Source organism: Chlorocebus sabaeus, chromosome 11, assembly GCF_047675955.1.
Source record: "Chlorocebus sabaeus isolate Y175 chromosome 11, mChlSab1.0.hap1, whole genome shotgun sequence".
In the NCBI taxonomy this organism is placed as follows: Eukaryota; Metazoa; Chordata; class Mammalia; order Primates; family Cercopithecidae; genus Chlorocebus; species Chlorocebus sabaeus.
The window spans coordinates 106,933,744-106,951,450 of record NC_132914.1 but is presented as its reverse complement, the minus strand read 5'-3'; the positions used below and the strand labels follow the sequence as shown (position 1 = coordinate 106,951,450).

Below are 17,707 nucleotides of genomic sequence, written 5' to 3'. Positions count from 1 at the left end.
GAGTCCTCTTGCTGTGTCCCCGCCTCTCTGGTCCAAGCCTTCCCTCCTGGAAGCCACAGAACAAACAAGGTGGGAACTAGTTTATTTGTTTTTCTCCGTGTGTATTGGGTGGGAACGCTGAGATGTATAAGAGAGGGCTTTTCAGACATGCTCCTGCCTCCTGGGTGGGGTGCTAAGAGTTCCAGGAAACTCACCCTCGGTGCCCAGCCCCGCCTGGCTGGCACCATGCTACAGAGAACAGGGGGCTGACAGCCAACCAGTGGGGCCTTGCTCCTCCCTTGCCCTGGCTCCTGGCTAAGCACTGGACCCAGGAGCCAGAGAGACGTGGTTCAAGTCCAGCCCTTCTCCCTGCAGGCTGTTTGCTGCCTTTGAAACCTGCTTCCTCATCTGAGAAATGGGAACAAATGACATCTTTGTCATAAAGTTGCTCATTTGTGTGAGGACTCAAGGATGAACAGATACGTTTCCTGCCTCCTTGCGCCCACAGCCTGGGAATGAACCATCCTGTGAACAGCTGGGATAAAGCTTCCGAGGAGACGAGCACAGATCCTGGGAGCGAGTGTGTGCAGTCCGGGGAGGGCTTTCCAGAGGAGCCCAGTTGAGCTGGAACTGGGGAGTTCCAGTGGGGAGGAGTTAACCAGGCAGAGGTGCGGGGAGGAATCTGTACTTTGTGCTGTGGAGCAGAGTTGGTGCACTGGGGAAGTCAACTCAAGTCTTGGAGCCTCAGTTTCCCGTTCTGTAAAATGGGGATCATCATGATGGTGTTTGATGAGGAAACAGGACTGCCAGCCCACACAGCAAGTCCACATGGATTTTCTGAGCCCTTCCTGTGCCTGAAGCCCACGGTTAATAGTTCTGCTTTAGCAGGTGCTTACCACGTGCCAGGCACTGCACTGCACTGGCCACTGGACTGCATGTTCTACCCATGGGGCTTGGATAGTCCCATCTTACAGATCAGGAAACTGAGGCTATGCCTTGCTCAATGTCATGGAATGACTAAGTGTGGAGCCTGGATTTGAACTTGGCTCTCTGGGGCTCCAAAGCTGGCTTTCTTGGTCAGCAGTAGGGTCTGGGATCCAAGTATGGGGTCCCAGCGTGACCCCGAAGTCCACCCTCTTTCAGCTAATGCCCAGGATGGTTGGACCTGGGGCCAATTTGTGTTTCCAGGTTCCTGAAAGAGGCTCCTGTTGCAGTTCCCGCCTGAGGCTGGCGGCCAACCACATCTGGGAGTGGCCTCCCTGCGCCCCTGTCATTACAACGGTGGCTTTGAAGCAGCTGGCAGCACTGCTGCTTGTCTATGTGGGAGGGGGCTTCCTGGAGCCCCTGCCACTGGCCAGGTTTTGCCTGACTCCCCTTTCATCCCCTTGCAGGCTGAGCAGTGCAGACAGGCCTGGGGCAGGCATGGCGGATTCCAGCGAAGGCCCCCGCGCGGGTCCCGGGGAGGTGGCTGAGCTCCCCGGGGATGAGAGTGGAACCGCAGGCGGGGAGGCTTTTCCTCTCTCCTCCCTGGCCAATCTGTTCGAGGGGGAGGATGGCTCCCCTTCGCCCTCACCGGCTGATGCCAGTCGCCCTGCTGGCCTAGGCGATGGGCGACCAAATCTGCGCATGAAGTTCCAGGGTGCCTTCCGCAAGGGGGTGCCCAACCCCATCGATCTGCTGGAGTCCACCCTATATGAGTCCTCGGTGGTGCCTGGACCCAAGAAAGCACCCATGGACTCACTCTTTGACTATGGCACCTATCGTCACCACCCCAGTGACAACAAGAGGTGGAGGAAGAAGATCATAGAGTGAGTATTGTTAGATTCCTGGCCTGTGGTCTCCTCCTCTGTATACATTCACCCATTCATCATCCACCCCTCTATCTATTATCCACATATTTGTCAATTCATCCATCCATCCATCTATCCATCTGTCCATCCATCTATCCATCCATCGATCCAAACATCCATCTATCCATCCATCCATCCATCCATCCAACCATCCATACATCTATCCATCAATCCATTAATCTCTCCATCCATATATCATCCATCCATCCATCCATCCATCCATCCATCCGTCCATCCGTCCATCCGTCCATCCATCCATCATCCAGCCATCTATCATCTATCCATCTATCCATCCACCCATCATTCATCATCCATCCATCCATCTATTCATTTATCCATCATCCTTCCATCTATTCATCTATCCATCATTATTCCATCTGTCCATCTATCTACTATCCATCCATCTATCCATCTACCCATCATCCATTCATCCATTCATCCATCATCCTTCCATCTGTCCATCTATTCATCTATTCATCATTATTCCTTATGTCCATCTATCCATTAATCCATCCATCCATTCATCCATCCATGCATCATCTATCTATCCACCCATCATCCATCCATCTACCCATCTATCCATCATCCATGCATCTATTCATCATTATTCCATATGTCCATCTACCCATTAATCCATCCACCCATTCATCCATCCATGCATCATCTATCTATCCACCCATCATCCATCCATCTACCCATCTATCCATCATCCATCCATCTATTCATCATCCATTTATCTATTAATCCATCATCCATTCCTCTACCTATTTACCCCTCTGTCCACCCTTCCATTGGACATTTGTCTGTTCATCCATTCATCCATTCATTCACTAGTTTACCCATTCACCCCTCCACCCACTCATTTATACAACTATTTACTCATCTAACTTTCCATTCATTCATCTGCTTTTTTTTTTCTTTTTGAGATGGAGTCTTGCTCTGTTGCCCAGACTGGAGTGCAGTGGCGTGATCTTGGCTCACTAAAACCTCCACCTCCTGGGTTCAAGCAATTCTCCTGTCTCAGCCTCCTGAGTAGCTGGGATTACAGGCACCTGCCACCACACCCAGCTAATTTTTTTTTGTATTTTTAGTAGAGACAGGTTTTCACCATTTTGGCCAGCCTGGTCTTGAACTCCTGACCTCGTGATCCACCTGCCTTGGCCTCCCAAAGTGCTGGGGTTATAGGCGTGAGCCACCGCACCCAGCCTCATCTGCTTTTTTATTCACCTACATATCTACCTACTCATCTGTCCCCCATTCATCTACTTGTCTGTCCATCTCTTCACCTACACATCCAGCCTTCCGTTTGTTTATCTTATTTATACATCTGTTCATCCGTCCATCCATTTATCCATCTACCATCTACTCATTCATTCACCCAGATGCCCATCTTTCCACTTTTTTGTCCACCTGTCCAATCTATCCATCCATTGTCCACTCATTAAAATATCTATCTACCCATCTACCCATCTGTCAGCCATCTGTCCAGCCATACACCCATATAACCAACCTTCCATTCATCTGCCATTTTCTCGTCTGAATGTCATTCCATCCTCTCACCTACCCACTGTTTCTATTCATCTAGCCATTCAGCTATCATACTATTCATTCATTCATTCATTCATTCCATTTCTCTTGCTTGATTGCTCACCTGCCTGCCTTCTGTCTTTCCTTCCCCTCCTTCTCTCTTCTAACCACCAGTTTATTCACCCAGCTCTTTGTCCATCCATTTGTCCATTCGTTCCTTTGTTTGCTTAGTCACTGATTCATTTACTCATTTGCTCATCTTTTCTTTCATTTTTGCATCTATTCATCCATCCATCTCCCTACCTTCTTTTCGTGGCACACATCCAGCTGCCCCTCCTGGGTCTTCTTCAAGCATCACCTCCATTCCTGGCCATCCAGTGGCTTTCCTGAGGCTTAGAAAGAGCTGGAAACCCCAAGGCATTCACCCTTTCTTTCCCATAATGACAGCCTTGCTGAAAGAAAAGACACTGGAGAGAAGCCCTGGATGGGGTGACAGCATGTGGCTCCTGTTATGTATTCCATGCCAGGCCTAGCTGGGGACAGGGAGCCTCCAGCCCACCTTGACCACCTTGTCTGGTCCCCATCCTCCCCCAGTGGGTTCTGCTGAGCTGAGTCTTGCAGCCCAGACTCTAGACTCAGAGGCATTTGCCTGGCATCTCATGTGGTTTGTGTGGCACTCTGCAAACTCAGTCATCCCGGGTTCTGCTTCCAGCATGACCCTGTTGTCTGTCACCTGCAGACTCCCTGCTTTGTGAGGTTGAGCCCTCCCTCCTGGTCCTTTAGGAAGCCCAGGGACTTCCACGAGCTTTTGGCAGTTTGGGGAAGGGAGCAGGGCTTACAGTCTCCTAGCCAGCTCCTCCTGAGCCTCAGCAGGCCCTGCTGAACCATATCCTTTCTCGGTCCCGGCCCTGCTGTCCCTAATGTTCCCTGAATTGACCCTTTCCTCAGCTGCTCCGTGAAATCCCCTCTTGGTTGCCTGTGTGTGTGTCCTGGAGGATGGTCCTGAGGTCTGGAGATGACCTGGACTTGCCTGGTCCTCCTCTGTTCCCCTTGCTGGCCATGGATTCATTTGTCTCTTGGATGGAGCCCATTCACCTTCGCACCCCTTGCTTGGTCAAGAGCTGCCCGCTTTATTTTTTCACAGAGTCATTGATTCATTCAGTGGATGCTTCTTTTTCTTTTCTTTTCTTTTTCTTTTTTTTTTTTTTTTGAGACAGGGTCTTGCTCTGTCACTCAGGCTAGAGTGCAGTGGCGTGATCTTGGCTCATTGCAACCTCCTCCTCCCAGGTTCAAGTGATTCTCCTGCCTCAGCCTCCCGGGTAGCTGGAACTACAGGTGTGCACCACCATGCCCGGCTAATTTTTGTATTTTTAGTAGAGACAGGGTTTTACCATGTTGGCCAGGCTAGTCTCGAACTACTGACCTCAAGTGATCTGTTCACCTCGGCTTCCCAAAGTGCTGGGATTACAGGCGTGAGCCACCGCACCCAGTCAGTGGATGTTTCTTGAGTGCCCACTATCTGCCAGTCAGTGGGGTTGGTCCTGAGGCTACTGGCTGAGCCAGACCAAATCCACCTCTACTCAGGCAACACTTTCAGTTTAGAGGGTGAGACAGGCAAGAAGCAAGTAGCTGAGCACATGGATATGCCATGTGAGTTGGGGGAGGTGCTGAAGTTAGAGAGTGGGTGGATACAAGAAAGGTAATCCAGGAGGGTTTCTTGGAGGAGTCAACATTCAAGCCTAAAGCTAAGGGCTGCGAAGGGGCAGCCACAGAGAGGGAGGGAAGGGTGTCCTAGGTGGAGAGAAATGTGAGTGCAAGGGCCTAAGGCTGGAGAGGCTCTGCAGATATGTCCAAGGAACAGGGCTTCACAGTTGTCTGTGTGCTGAAAAATCTGTACCACCTCTGCTCAGAGGTGGAAACTGAGGACCAGAGCAGCAGAGTGCCCAGGGTTCCCATCCTTCTGTCCCCAAGCCCTCCCAGGTCCTGTTGAAAGCTAGTGGGCTCTGTGTCTCCCCTTCGCCTCCCTCGGACCCCTCCTGCAAGCCCTCCTCCCCACCCCCACCCCCACCCCAGGAAGTCCAGGCTGGTGGAGGAAGTGGGGCGCTGCTGAGTCCTGAGGGCTGCCTCAGTGAGATCTGGCAGGGGCAGTATTCCTTTTTATTTTGGCTCAAAGGTCAAACTTCAGGAAGAGGTATAGTGGTGGCTGCCTAAGTGCCCTCATTAGAGGCTGTGTCTGTGCCTGTGCTCCTGTCAACAGGAGAGCACACCTCTTACCCCACTGTGGATGCCAATGACCCCCTTTCCCAGCACCTGCCCTGAGATGGAAAATCTCAACCCCCGGCGAAGAGGAAAGGAAGAGAATGGCTGTCCCCTTCTCATGGCAAGACAGGCTGGGTACAGCCAGATGCCGGCTTTGTCCACCCTTGCAACCCTGTCCCACCTGCTTCCACAACCTGTCCTGGCCTCAATTTTCCCAACTGCATTCCCCCTTCCCCTCTGGCCCTGCTGCCTCTTGTTAGGGTTTTCTCTGTTCCCCTACTCTCCCTTCTTCTCCTTCCCAGACCCCGTGGCTCCATCTTCCTCCTCTTTAGCCTCTTATTCATTGAACAGAGTCTTACTGCATCCCAAGATGTGCCACGCACGGGGCCAGGTAAGAACGTGACAGAGAGAGCATTCCTGCCTCATAGTGGCCCTGGGCTAGCTCTTCTCTCCCAGAACCTAGCATATAAAAGGTGCCAAAAAAATGCTTGTTGAATGACTGAATGAGTGTCTCCAAGCCCTCCTTCTCTTAGTGTCTGTTTCCTTCCTTTCTTTCTCCATCTCTTCTCTTCCCAACCCTCTCTGTGCCACGCCCTTCCTTCATCTGCCTCTGTAGCTCCACATCTCTCCTATGCACATACAAGCTCCAGACACACAGTAGGCACTCATTAATAATGGTAATATCAACTAACATTTATTGAGTGCTTACCTTGTGGTGGGCCATGAGCAATTACATATGAGCATGGCCTCATTTGTCTCAAATGTTTGCTGAATGAATACATTAATGGGTTAGTTATGGAATGAATGGATTAAATGCCTCATCTTTTAGTCTGCTGTTTCTTTATTTTCTCTTTCTTTTTGTCTCTTTCAGTCTGTCTGCCTTAGTAAGTACTCAACAAATGACTAATACATGAGTGGGTGGGTGGGTGGATGGGCAGTTGGATGGATGGATGGATGGGTGGGGTGGGTGGGTGGATTGATGAGTGGGTGGATGAATGAATGAGTGATGGATGGGTGGATGGGTGGGTGGGTGGATGTATGGATGGATGGATGAGTGATGGATGGATGGGTGGGTCGATGGGTAGTTGGATGGATGAGTGGGTGGATGGATGGATGAGTGAGGGATGGATGGATGAGGGATGGATGAGTGGGTGGATGGATGAGTGATGTATGGATGGATGAATGAGTGATGGATGGATGATGGGTGGGTAGGTGGATGGGTGGATGCTGAGTGGGTGGATGTATGGATGAGTGATGGATGGATCGATGGGCAGGTGGGTGGATGGGTAGCTAAATGGATGGATGGGTGGGTGGGTGGATGGGTAGATGGATGGATGAGTGATGGATGGTTGGATGAGTGGGTGGATGGGTGGATGGATGGATGAGTGATGAATGGATGGATGGATAGGTAGGTAGATGGGTGAATGGTGGGTGGGTGGATGGATGGATGGATGAGGGTGGATGGATGGATAGATAAGTGATGGATGGATGGGTGGATAGATGGAAGAGTGGGTGGATGGGTAGATGGATGGATGGATGAGTGATGGATGGATGGATGGGTGAGTGGATAGATGGAGGAGTGGGTGGGTGGGTAGACAGATGGATGAGGGATGGATGGATGGATGGGTGAGTGGATAGATGGAGGAGTGGGTGGGTGGGTAGATGGATGGATGAGGGATCGATGGATAGGTGGGTGGATGGGTAGATGGATGGATGAGTGATGGATGGATGGGTGGATAGATGGATGAGAGGGTGGATGGGTAGATGGATGGATGAGTGATGGATGGATGGAAGGATGGATGGATGGATGGATAGGTGGGTGGATGGGTAGATGGATGGATGAGGGATGGATGGATGGATGGGTGGATAGATGGATGAGAGGGTGGATGGGTAGATGGATGGATGAGGGATGGATGGATGGATAGGTGGGTGGATGGGTAGATGGATGGATGAGGGATGGATGGATGGATGGATAGATGGATGAGAGGGTGGATGGGTAGATGGATGGATGAGTGATGGATGGATGGATGGATGGATGGTTGGATGGATAGATGGACGGGTGGGTGAGTGGATGTGTGGATGGATGGGTGGATAGATGTATGGGCAGTCTGTGCGTTTCTTTCTTTCTGTTTGTCTCCACCCAACACACAGTAGTACTAGCTGTCATTTGTTGGATAAAACATTCCTTAGTTTTTACAGCTGCCCCACCTACCTCACTCTGTTCCTTGTAGGGCTTCAACTGCCTGCCCCCCGCCACAGTCTCTGGGTCCCTAAGGCCAGGGACAGTGGGGCAGGCAGGGGACGAGCCCTCCCATCAACTTGCCTCCCTACCTCCTCCAGGAAGCAGCCGCAGAGCCCCAAAGCCCCTGCCCCCCAGCCGCCCCCCATCCTCAAAGTCTTCAACAGGCCCATCCTCTTTGACATTGTGTCCCGGGGCTCCACTGCCGACCTGGATGGGCTGCTCCCCTTCTTGCTGACCCACAAGAAACGCCTGACTGATGAGGAATTTCGAGGTGAGCCACCCAGATGGGCATAGCCAGTGGGACAGCCAGGGGTGTGGGGGAAGCCTAGCATTGGGGGCCCCCTTTTCCCTCAGCTTCTTCCTTTGGGTCAGTGGACTGCATTGGCCTGGAAAGTGCCAATGGACAGGGAGTCTGGAAAGTGCCAGACTGGACAGGGAGTCTGGTCCTGTGTGTCCTTCACCTCTCTGGGCCTCAGCTACCTCCACTCGTTCATTCATTCATTCATTCAGCCCTTATTTATGAAAAGGTTAATGTAGTGGGTAAGCAGAGTCCACCTACCTGGGTTCAGATCCCACCTTTACCACTTAAGTGATGTGTGACTTCTCTGAGCCTCTATTTCCTCATCTGTAAACTGGGGAATAATCACAGCATACTCCTGGATCTCATCCCACAAAGAACCCAGTACAGGCAGCGGGAGTCCTGGAGCTCCTGCTCCCCTGAGGAAAGGTCTGGAGGGATGGGCAGGGTGCCCGGGCTGGTAGTCCTGATTCTACTTCTTGGGGTCTGCTCTACCCCAGCCCAACTTTAGGGCTCCCCTTCCTAGGCTGAAGCCCCAGCCCAGAGAACTCACCCTTCAGCCTTGCCCAGATTCAAAACACCCACATCAGGACACCGGCACCCTCCACAGCCCCAGGCTTACCTGTGAACACCTGCACCCAAATCAGCCATCTGCGATGTGCTGGGTTCTGGGTAAGCCATTATTAAACTGGCCATGATCTCACAAGTCAAGATACCATGTCAAGAAATGTGACACTTAGGCTGGGCATGATGGCTCACACCTGTAATCCCAGCGCTTTGGGAGGCCAAGGCAGAAGGGTTGCATGAGCCTAGGAGGCTGAGGCTGTAGCACTGCAGCCTGGGTGACAAACAGAAAAAAAGAAAAGAATTGGGACACCTGCTCTGAAGAAGGGCCCATCTTGGAAGGCTGTCCATGGCTGGTCTACAGCCTAAGTCTGAGGAAGCTTCAGGGATGTCAGAAGAGGTCTTTTTTTTTTTTTGAGACAGTTTTGTTCTTGTTGCCCAGGCTGGAGTGCCAAGGCATGATCTCTGCTCACCGCAACCTCCACCTCCTGGGTTCAAGTGATTCTCTTGCCTCAGCCTCTCAGGTAGCTGGGATAACAGGCATGTGCCACCACGCCTGGCTAATTCTTTATTTTTAGTAGAGACGAGGTCTCTCCATGTTGGTCAGGCTGGTCTCGAACTCCTGACCTCAGGTGATCCGCCTGCCTCAGCCTCCCAAAGTGCTGGGATTACAGGCATGAGCCACTGCGCCCAACCAGAAGAGGCCATTTTTTAAGACTTCAGTTACTTTAAGTAAATTAAGTTCCCAAACAGGGTGAACAAGTCTGTGCTACATCATCCACATATATCTTTATAAACTTGTTTCTTTTTTTTGAGATAGGGTCTCATTCTGTCACCCAGGCTGGAATGCTGTGGTGTGATCACAGCTCCCTGCAGCCTTGAACTTCTGGCCTCAAGCAATCCTCCTGCTTCAGCTTCCAGAGTAGTTGGGACTACAGGTGCAAGCTACCATGCCTGGCTAAAATTTTTTTTCTTTTTTTTAAGAGACAGGCTCTCACTATGTTTCCCAGGCTGGTATCAAACTCCTGGCTTCAAGTGATCCTCCTGCCTCAACCTTCCAAAGTGCTGAGATTACAGGCGTGAGCCATTGAGGCTGGCCTCACCCTCACTCTTACATTGAAACAATACGATGCAGTATCATTGTGTCTACCAGGAAACAATTGCTGGGGCTGGGTATAGTGGCTCATGCCTATAATTCCAGCACTTTGGGAGACCGAGGCAGGTGAATCACCTAAGGTCAGGAGTTTGAGACCAGCCTTGCCAACGTGGTGAAACCCTGTCTCTACTAAAAATAAAAAATAATAATAATACAAAAAAGAACCAGGCTTAGCGGCACACACCTGTAATTTCAGCTACTTAGGAGGCTGAGCCAGGAGAATCACTTGAACCTGGGAGGTGGAGGTTGCAGTGAGCCAAGATTGCACCACTGCACTCCAGCCTGGGCAACAGAGCGAGACTCTGTCTCAAAAAAAAAAAAAAAAGACAATTGCTGGATTTATGAAAAATATTCATTCGTGGTTCCCAGCCAGACAATGTGGCCTCATTTGGAGGCACAAGTTTAGAGTTGTGGGAGGGTGGGGCTTCTCTCTGCTCCTGGAGTAGCTCAGTGATGGCATGAATAATCTTATTTGGAGATAACCCATGTTTAAGCCCTGGCCAAATGGCCTCTCCTGGTCCACCAAGTACGTGAGGCAAAGGTGGGGAATCTCGGTGTAGAGCGAATCCTGGGAGATGGACGCTGGCACCTGTGCCTTCAGCACTAGGCTGGCTTGTCAAGGCCTCTGGCTTCTCCTGAATTCAGGACTGAGTTGGGGGCTTTTAGCACAGTCCAGGAACCCCCAGATGCATGTGTGTCTGTGCATGAGTGTGGGAGGTGGGTCTCTGAAATTGCAGAGGGTGGTGTATGTGCATAGAGGGAGACTTACTGTAAGGTCCGTGATACTAATTAAGTGCCAGGGCCCCTGGCTAAGGCCCTTTCTAAGGTCCTGGACTTAGTCCAGGTCCCATAAAACCTGGATCCATCCCTGCATGGCTAAAGGGTCATGAGCTCATCTGATTATCAGGGAAGTCTGGGACACCCTCCCCTGCCCCCACCTCCCCTCCACAAAGTTTCACAACCTCCAATTTGGCAATTGTCAATTTAGAGCCCCTGGCTACAGCAGCCCACCCTGGGCAGAGCCACTTCGCCACCTGGTGGCTGGTTCCTGGAACTGCATGTTCCACCTCCTCTCTGGGAAGATCCTGCTCCTGACACCTCCCAGCACCCAGGCGCCCGGTCCCTGGGTCTATAACCCGTGTCTGAAAGCCCGAATCCAGGGTCTCTCGTTCCACTTTGGGTCACCTATGGTTTGGAATTGCCCGGGGTGCCCGGCCCTCCCCTTCATTCGATGCATGTTAACTCAGCAAATGGCTGTGGGGCACCCACCACATGCCAAGCACTCTGCTTGGCAGAGGCCGAACAATAGTGAGCAAAGCAGGCATCACCGTGCCCTCAAGGTGCCCACAGGCTCCCGGACAGGATGAGCATTGACCAAGCAACCACAGAAATAAGCACACAGTTACAAACTGTAACAGGTGTCAACAAAAGTCTGTACCGGAGGATTTGACCTAGTTAGGGAAAATCCAGGAGAGCTTCCTGGAGGAGGTGACACTTGAGCAGAGTCTGAGTGAGGTGCAGTTAACCAGGTGAAAAGAGGAGGGAGGAATGTTTCAGATTGGGGTGGGGGTTCAGGGACAGCAGATGCAAAAGCCCTGTAGTTCACCGTGGTCAGTTGCAGTCTGAAGTGACCATTCCAGCTGCTATGTGGAAAGTGGATGAAGGAAGGCCAGAGATGCTGGGGAAAATAAGGGAAATGAGGGAAGTGTCTTAGGCATGTGGGAGGGACAGTGGCTGGGCCACATTATTCCATGAGAGGGATGGTGTCGCCTCTGAGCTGGGCCCCAGGTGGACAGTGGGAAAGCAACTGGGTACGAGGCTTGTCCCAGACAACCCTGCTCTTGGAAGGGCCAAGACTAGAATTCAGGTCTCTGTGAGTCTGCCCCACTGATTCCTGGCATTTAGGGAGACGGTTCCTAAATCCCATCTCATGGAATGATAACAGCAACACTAATATTTATCAAAGACTCCTATCCGCCTGGTACTGGGCTAATCAACAAATACTGATTCCCTCTTTGATTTCCCTTCATAGCTTTAATTTAGCCAGAAAGGACCCTAAGCAGAGAAATGGTCATACAGCTGTTGGAAGCAAAGCCAGGCCTCAAAGCCAAGGTGCCTGGCTTCAGAACGGATGCCTGAACCCACACCTGCATCTCCCACTCTCTGGCCATTCCCGAGCCCCTGGCATGATTTTGCCCTGTCCTTGATTCACAGGGGAGTTTTCAACTTACTCTTTTGAGATATAAATCAACTCAGGTAACCATAAAAATAGCTGCAATAGGAAGAAACTTGCAAAGAGACATCAGCAAAGGTTAGTGAGAGGCGTTAAGGACCTGCTAGTACCAAACAGAGAGAGGACTTCATGAGAAAGTTTCGATAGTGGATGAAACCTTCAGGGTTATTATTGTTGCACCCTTAGAATCCCCAAGATTCTCTCCTGACTCTCCTAAGGTCAGTTCGCGTCCACTGTGGCACACAGTCCCGCACTTTGGGGAACGCTGCACCCCTCCACTCCCTTCTAGGGGCCCCAGTGTAAACACTTCATGGGAAAAGGACTCTATGCTCTGACAGGTGGGTGAGTGCTGCCTAGTGCGTCTTGCTTTTAGGGGTTCACAGTCCCTGTTCGTGTATGAAAGGCGCTGAGAAGTCCTGTAGTAAGGAAATATGGTTGGCTTTGCTTAACCCAGCATTCTCACCATTTACTTGTTTATGAAGCACTTTATAAAAATCTTTTTCAAGGGCCAGGTGTGGTGGCTCACACCTGTAATCCCAGCACTTTGGGAGGCAGAGGTGGGAGGATCACTTGAGGCCAGGTGTTTGGGACCAGCCTGGGTAACATAGTGAGATCCCTTCTCTACGAAAATAAAAATTAAAAATTTAGTTAAGCATGGAGGTGCACACCTGTAGTCTTAGCTGCTACTTGGGAGGCCGAGGTGGGAGGATCACTGGAGCCCAGGAATTGGAGGCTGCAATGAGCTAGGATTGCACCACTATACTCCAGCCTGGATGACAGAGTGAGACCCTGTCTCTTAAAAAATATATATATATTAATAAATAAAAATAAATAAAAAATCTTCCCAAATAAGATTAATTAAATAAATACCAATCTGTAGGCTGAAGCCTCTTACATTTCAAAGCACCTAAGCCCATGAGTTTATTGCACCCTCTCAGCACCACTGGAGGCAGATAGAGTGGCCCTGGGTCCCCACTGGACAGATGAGGAAACAGGCTCGGAGAGGAGATGTTGGCAGCCAAGATGTCTGACTGCCTACCCAGTGCTCTGTACTCTGATGCCTACAAGTTCAAGGTCACAGGCTGGAGCACCGCCTCATTTTGTATGTCTCTCCTGCTAGAGCCATCTACAGGGAAGACCTGCCTGCCCAAGGCCTTGCTGAACCTGAGCAGCGGCCGCAATGACACCATCCCTGTGCTTCTGGACATCGCGGAGCGCACCGGCAACATGCGGGAGTTCATCAACTCGCCCTTCCGCGACATCTACTATCGAGGTAGGCCCCGGGCTGCGCAGGGGTGCCACGAGGGCTGGTGGAGATACTGTCCTTTGCTTGTCTGACCCCTGAGAGCTTTGATCTGGGCCTAAGTGCCAGCCTGTACCCAGGACCTGACGAGTGAATGGATGGATGGATGGATGGATGGATAGATGGATGGATGAAGGAACAGTAACTACCCCTTCCAACTTTGTTTTGAGTTTCAGAATAGAAGATTCCACCGGGCATGGTGGCTCTTACCTGTAATCCCAGCACTTTGGAAAGCCAAGGGGGACAGATCGCTTGTGGTCAAGAGTTCAAGACCAGCCTGACCAACATGGTGAAATCCTGTCCCTACTAAAAATGCAAACAAACAAAAAAAAAAGAAATAGGGCCAGGTGCAGTGGCTCATGCCTGTAATCCCGGCACACTTTGGGAGGCCGACGGGGGCGGGGGGCAGATCACTTGATGTCAGCAGTTCAAGACCAGCCTGGACAACATGGTGAAATCCCGTCCTGACTAAAAATACAAAAATTAGCCACATTTGGTGGCATGTACCTGCAATCCCTGCTACTTGGGAGGCTGAGGCAGAAGAATCGCTTGAACCTGGGAGGTGGAGGTTTCAGTAAGCCAAGATCATGCCATTGCACCCCAGCCTAGGTGATAGACAAGAGCAAGACTCATCCCGGAAAAAAAAAAAAAAAAAAAAAAGCCAGGCATGTTGGTGCACACCTGTAGTCCCAGGTACTTGGGAGACTGAGGTGGGAGGATCAGTTGAACTCAGGATCGAGGCTGCAGTGAGCTATGATTGTGCCACTGAGCTCCAGCCTGGGTGACAGAATGAGACCCTGTCTAAAAAAAAAAGATTCCAAGATTCTGAGATGCAGCGAGTCTAGGGATCACGAACTGGGGATCTGCCCTAGGGTGCTGCGGTGGTGGGTGCTCTGAGGCTCTGTGATAACGAGTCCTGAGCTCACAAGCTCTGAGAGGCAAAGGCAGCAGGGGGCCAAGCTCCCCAGTTCTAAATTCTGAGATTCTGTAAATCAGAGTTGAACTTCAGATGCCTGGATATTAAGATTCAAAATCCATGAATGTTTTATCTTGAGTCCAAAATTCTGGGAGGCCAAGGTACTGTTGTTTCCTCTAGGATTTTTCTTTCTTTTTTCTTCTTTTTTTTTTTGAGACAGGTTCTTGCTCTGTTACCCAAGCTGGAGTGCAGTGGTGTGATCATGGCTCACTGCAGCCTCGACCTCCTGGGCTCAAGCGATTCTCCACTGGCATGGACCACCATGCCAGGCTAATTTTTAAAATTTCTGTAGAGACGGGGTCTCATGTTGTTGTATTAGTCTGTTCTCATGCTACTATAAAGAACTGCCCAAGACTGGATAATGTATAAAGGAAAGAGATTTAATTGACTCATAGTTCCACAGGGCTGGGGAGGCCTCAGGAAACTTACAATCGTGGCGGAAGAGGAAGCAAACATACCCTTCTTCACATGGTTCTAGGAAGGAGAAGTGCCAAGCAAAAGGGGGAAAAGCCCCTTATAGAATCTTCAGATCTCTTGAGGACTCACTCACCATCAAAGCAGCATGAGGGTAACTGCCCTCATGATTAAATTACCTTTCATGGGGTCCCTCCCATGACATCGGGGGATTATGGGAACTACAATTCAAGGTGAGATTTAGGTGTGGACGCAGAGCCAAACCTTATCAGTTGCCCAGGCTGGTATTGAACTGCTAGGCTTCAGCAATCCTCCTGCCTCAGCCTCCTGAGTAGCTGGGACCACAGGGGTAAGTCACCAGGCCCAGCTAATTTTTAAAACTTCTATAGAGATGGGGTCTCACTGTGTTGCCCAGGCTTGCCTCAAACTCCTGGGTTCAGGTGATCTCCCTCCTCGGTCTCCCAAAGCACTGGGATTACAGGTGTGAACCACTGCACCTGGCCTCCTCTAGGATTTTTAAAGCATCTTATGAATCTAAAAAGTTCTCACATTCAGGATTCCACAAACTGGGTATCCTTTGGGCTTGAGATTCTGCTTCTGCGATGGATCCTGGGGAATATCCAAGGGCCTATTTGCTGCCCTTGGGTGTTGCTGGGCAGGAATCTGCCTGCATTTCCCACCCCAATTTCTACATCCTGCACCCCACCCCCACCCCAGCAAGCCTGGCTGGGTCTCTGCCCCGCCAGGGCCCTGAATGACTGTCCCCTGTCCCCAGGTCAAACAGCCCTGCACATTGCCATCGAGCGTCGCTGCAAACACTATGTGGAGCTCCTCGTGGCCCAAGGAGCTGACGTCCACGCCCAGGCCCGTGGGCGCTTCTTCCAGCCCAAGGATGAGGGAGGCTACTTCTACTTTGGTAAGGAGGGCCGTGGTGGGGGCCGACAGCATGCTGGAGAAGATGGCAGGAGACAGCGTGATACTGCTTGGTGTCTGCAGCCCTGACCATCCCCCAGACACCCAGGGCCACTCTGGCCATGGGCGCAGACAGCACTCTGGAGCACAGGCTGCACACCGGTCTTAGTCACGGGGCCCTTGCCTCTGAGGTGTAAGTGCCATTGGGGAACTTGGCACCATGGACCTGGATTCAGATCCTCACTCCAGCCAGGCACGGTGGCTCACACCTGTCATCCCAGCACTTTGGGAGGTCAAGGCAGGAGGATCGCTTGAGGCCAGGAGTTTGAGACCAGCCTGGGCAACATAGCAAGACCCTGTCTCTCTTAAAAATTTTAAAAATGGCTGGGCATGGTGGCTCATGCCTGTAATCCTAGCATTTTGGGAGGACAAGGCAGGTGGATCACCTGAGGTCAAGAGTTCGAGACCAGCCTGGCCAACAACATAGTGAAAACCCATCTCTACAAAAATAACAAAAATTAGCTGGGCATGATGGTGGGTGTCTGTAATCCTAGTTACATGGGAGGCTGAGGCAGGAGAATCGCTTGAACCTGGGGGACAGAGGTTGCAGTGAGCCGAGATTTCCCCATTGCATTCCAGCCTGGATGACAGAGTGAGACTCCGTCTCAAAAAAAAAAAAAAAAATTAGATGGCATGGTGTCATGTGCTTGTAGTCCCAGCTGCTTGGGAGGCCAAGGCTGGAGGATCACTTGAACCTAGGAGTTAGAGGCTGCAGTGAGCTGTGATTGCACCACTGCATTCCAGCCTGGACAACAGAGCAAGACTCTGTCTTTAAAAAGCAAAAAGAAAACAACAAAAAAAGCCAAATCCTCACTCTGCACTTTCCAGGCATGTGACCTCACTTCCCTCACCTTCCCCAGCTGTGCCGTGGGGATCATGAGAGGCCCTTGGGCTGTGTTGTCAGCACCCAGCTCTGTATTGTCTGTGTCCTTTAATCTGGTTTATGCTGGGTCCAACATCACCAGGCCCAGAGCCCACCACTGCTGTTGTCATCACTGGACTCATGAAATATTTTGAATCTTGGCCCTGCTTAAAGGCACTCATTATGTGCAGCTCAGGGACAAAGTCACACAGAGAATTCCATCATCGGCTGGGCACGGTGGCTCACGCCTGTAATCCTGGCACTTTGGGAGGCCAAGGGGGGCAGATCACTTGAGGTCAGGAGTTTGAGACCAGCATGGCCAACATGGTGAAATCCTGTCTCTACTAAAAATACAAAAATTAGCCAGGTGTGGTGGCAGATGCCTGTAATCCCGGCTACTCGGCTGAGGCACAAGAATTGCTTGCACCCAGGAGGTGGAGGTTGTAGTGAGCCGAGATTGTGCCACTGCACTCCAGCCTGGGCGACAGAGTGAGACTTTGTCTCAAAAATAATAATAATAATAATAATTCCATCATTGGATGTGTCCAGTCCCTGACAGCCTCCAACTCGCATGGCTGTGCCCTTAACTAGCCACACCCTATCACCCTGGCATCACCCAGAGAAACGTGCAGTTCCTATCCACTGCTGGTACTGTCGGCGTCATCCTCAGAGTGCCACAGTGTCCATCCCCCGAGTGTCTGCAGGCAGAGTCCCACCGTGGGCCCCCTTTGCTGATCTCCCACCCTCCACCCTGGCCCGTAGGGGAGCTGCCCTTGTCGCTGGCTGCCTGCACCAACCAGCCCCACATTGTCAACTACCTGACGGAGAACCCCCACAAGAAGGCAGACATGCGGCGCCAGGACTCGCGGGGCAACACGGTGCTGCACGCGCTGGTGGCCATTGCCGACAACACCCGTGAGAACACCAAGTTCGTTACCAAGATGTATGACCTGCTGCTGCTGAAGTGTGCCCGCCTCTTCCCCGACAGCAACCTGGAGGCCGTGCTCAACAACGATGGCCTCTCACCCCTAATGATGGCTGCCAAGACGGGCAAGATTGGGGTGAGTGTACA

The 17,707-nt window shown here is 51.3% G+C and overlaps 1 protein-coding gene across 4 annotated transcripts in view; it reads left to right on the top strand.

The window, feature by feature from the left end:
- The window catches only part of TRPV4 (transient receptor potential cation channel subfamily V member 4), a 51,923-nt gene that overhangs the window by 18,288 nt on the left and 15,928 nt on the right, over positions 1-17,707 (top strand). For 3 of the 4 annotated variants that reach the window (XR_012094591.1, XM_073021079.1, XM_008004647.3), the window contains exons 2-6: positions 1,371-1,787; positions 7,956-8,128; positions 13,229-13,381; positions 15,577-15,717; positions 17,398-17,696. Coding sequence is in view for 3 of the 4 variants with exons in the window: in XM_073021079.1 (XP_072877180.1) it covers positions 1,402-1,787; positions 7,956-8,128; positions 13,229-13,381; positions 15,577-15,717; positions 17,398-17,696 (1,152 nt within the window). In the remaining variant the exon portion in view is untranslated. The remainder of the gene's footprint in view (positions 1-1,370; positions 1,788-7,955; positions 8,129-13,228; positions 13,382-15,576; positions 15,718-17,397; positions 17,697-17,707) is intronic. The other variant, XM_073021080.1, reaches the window with a different exon arrangement.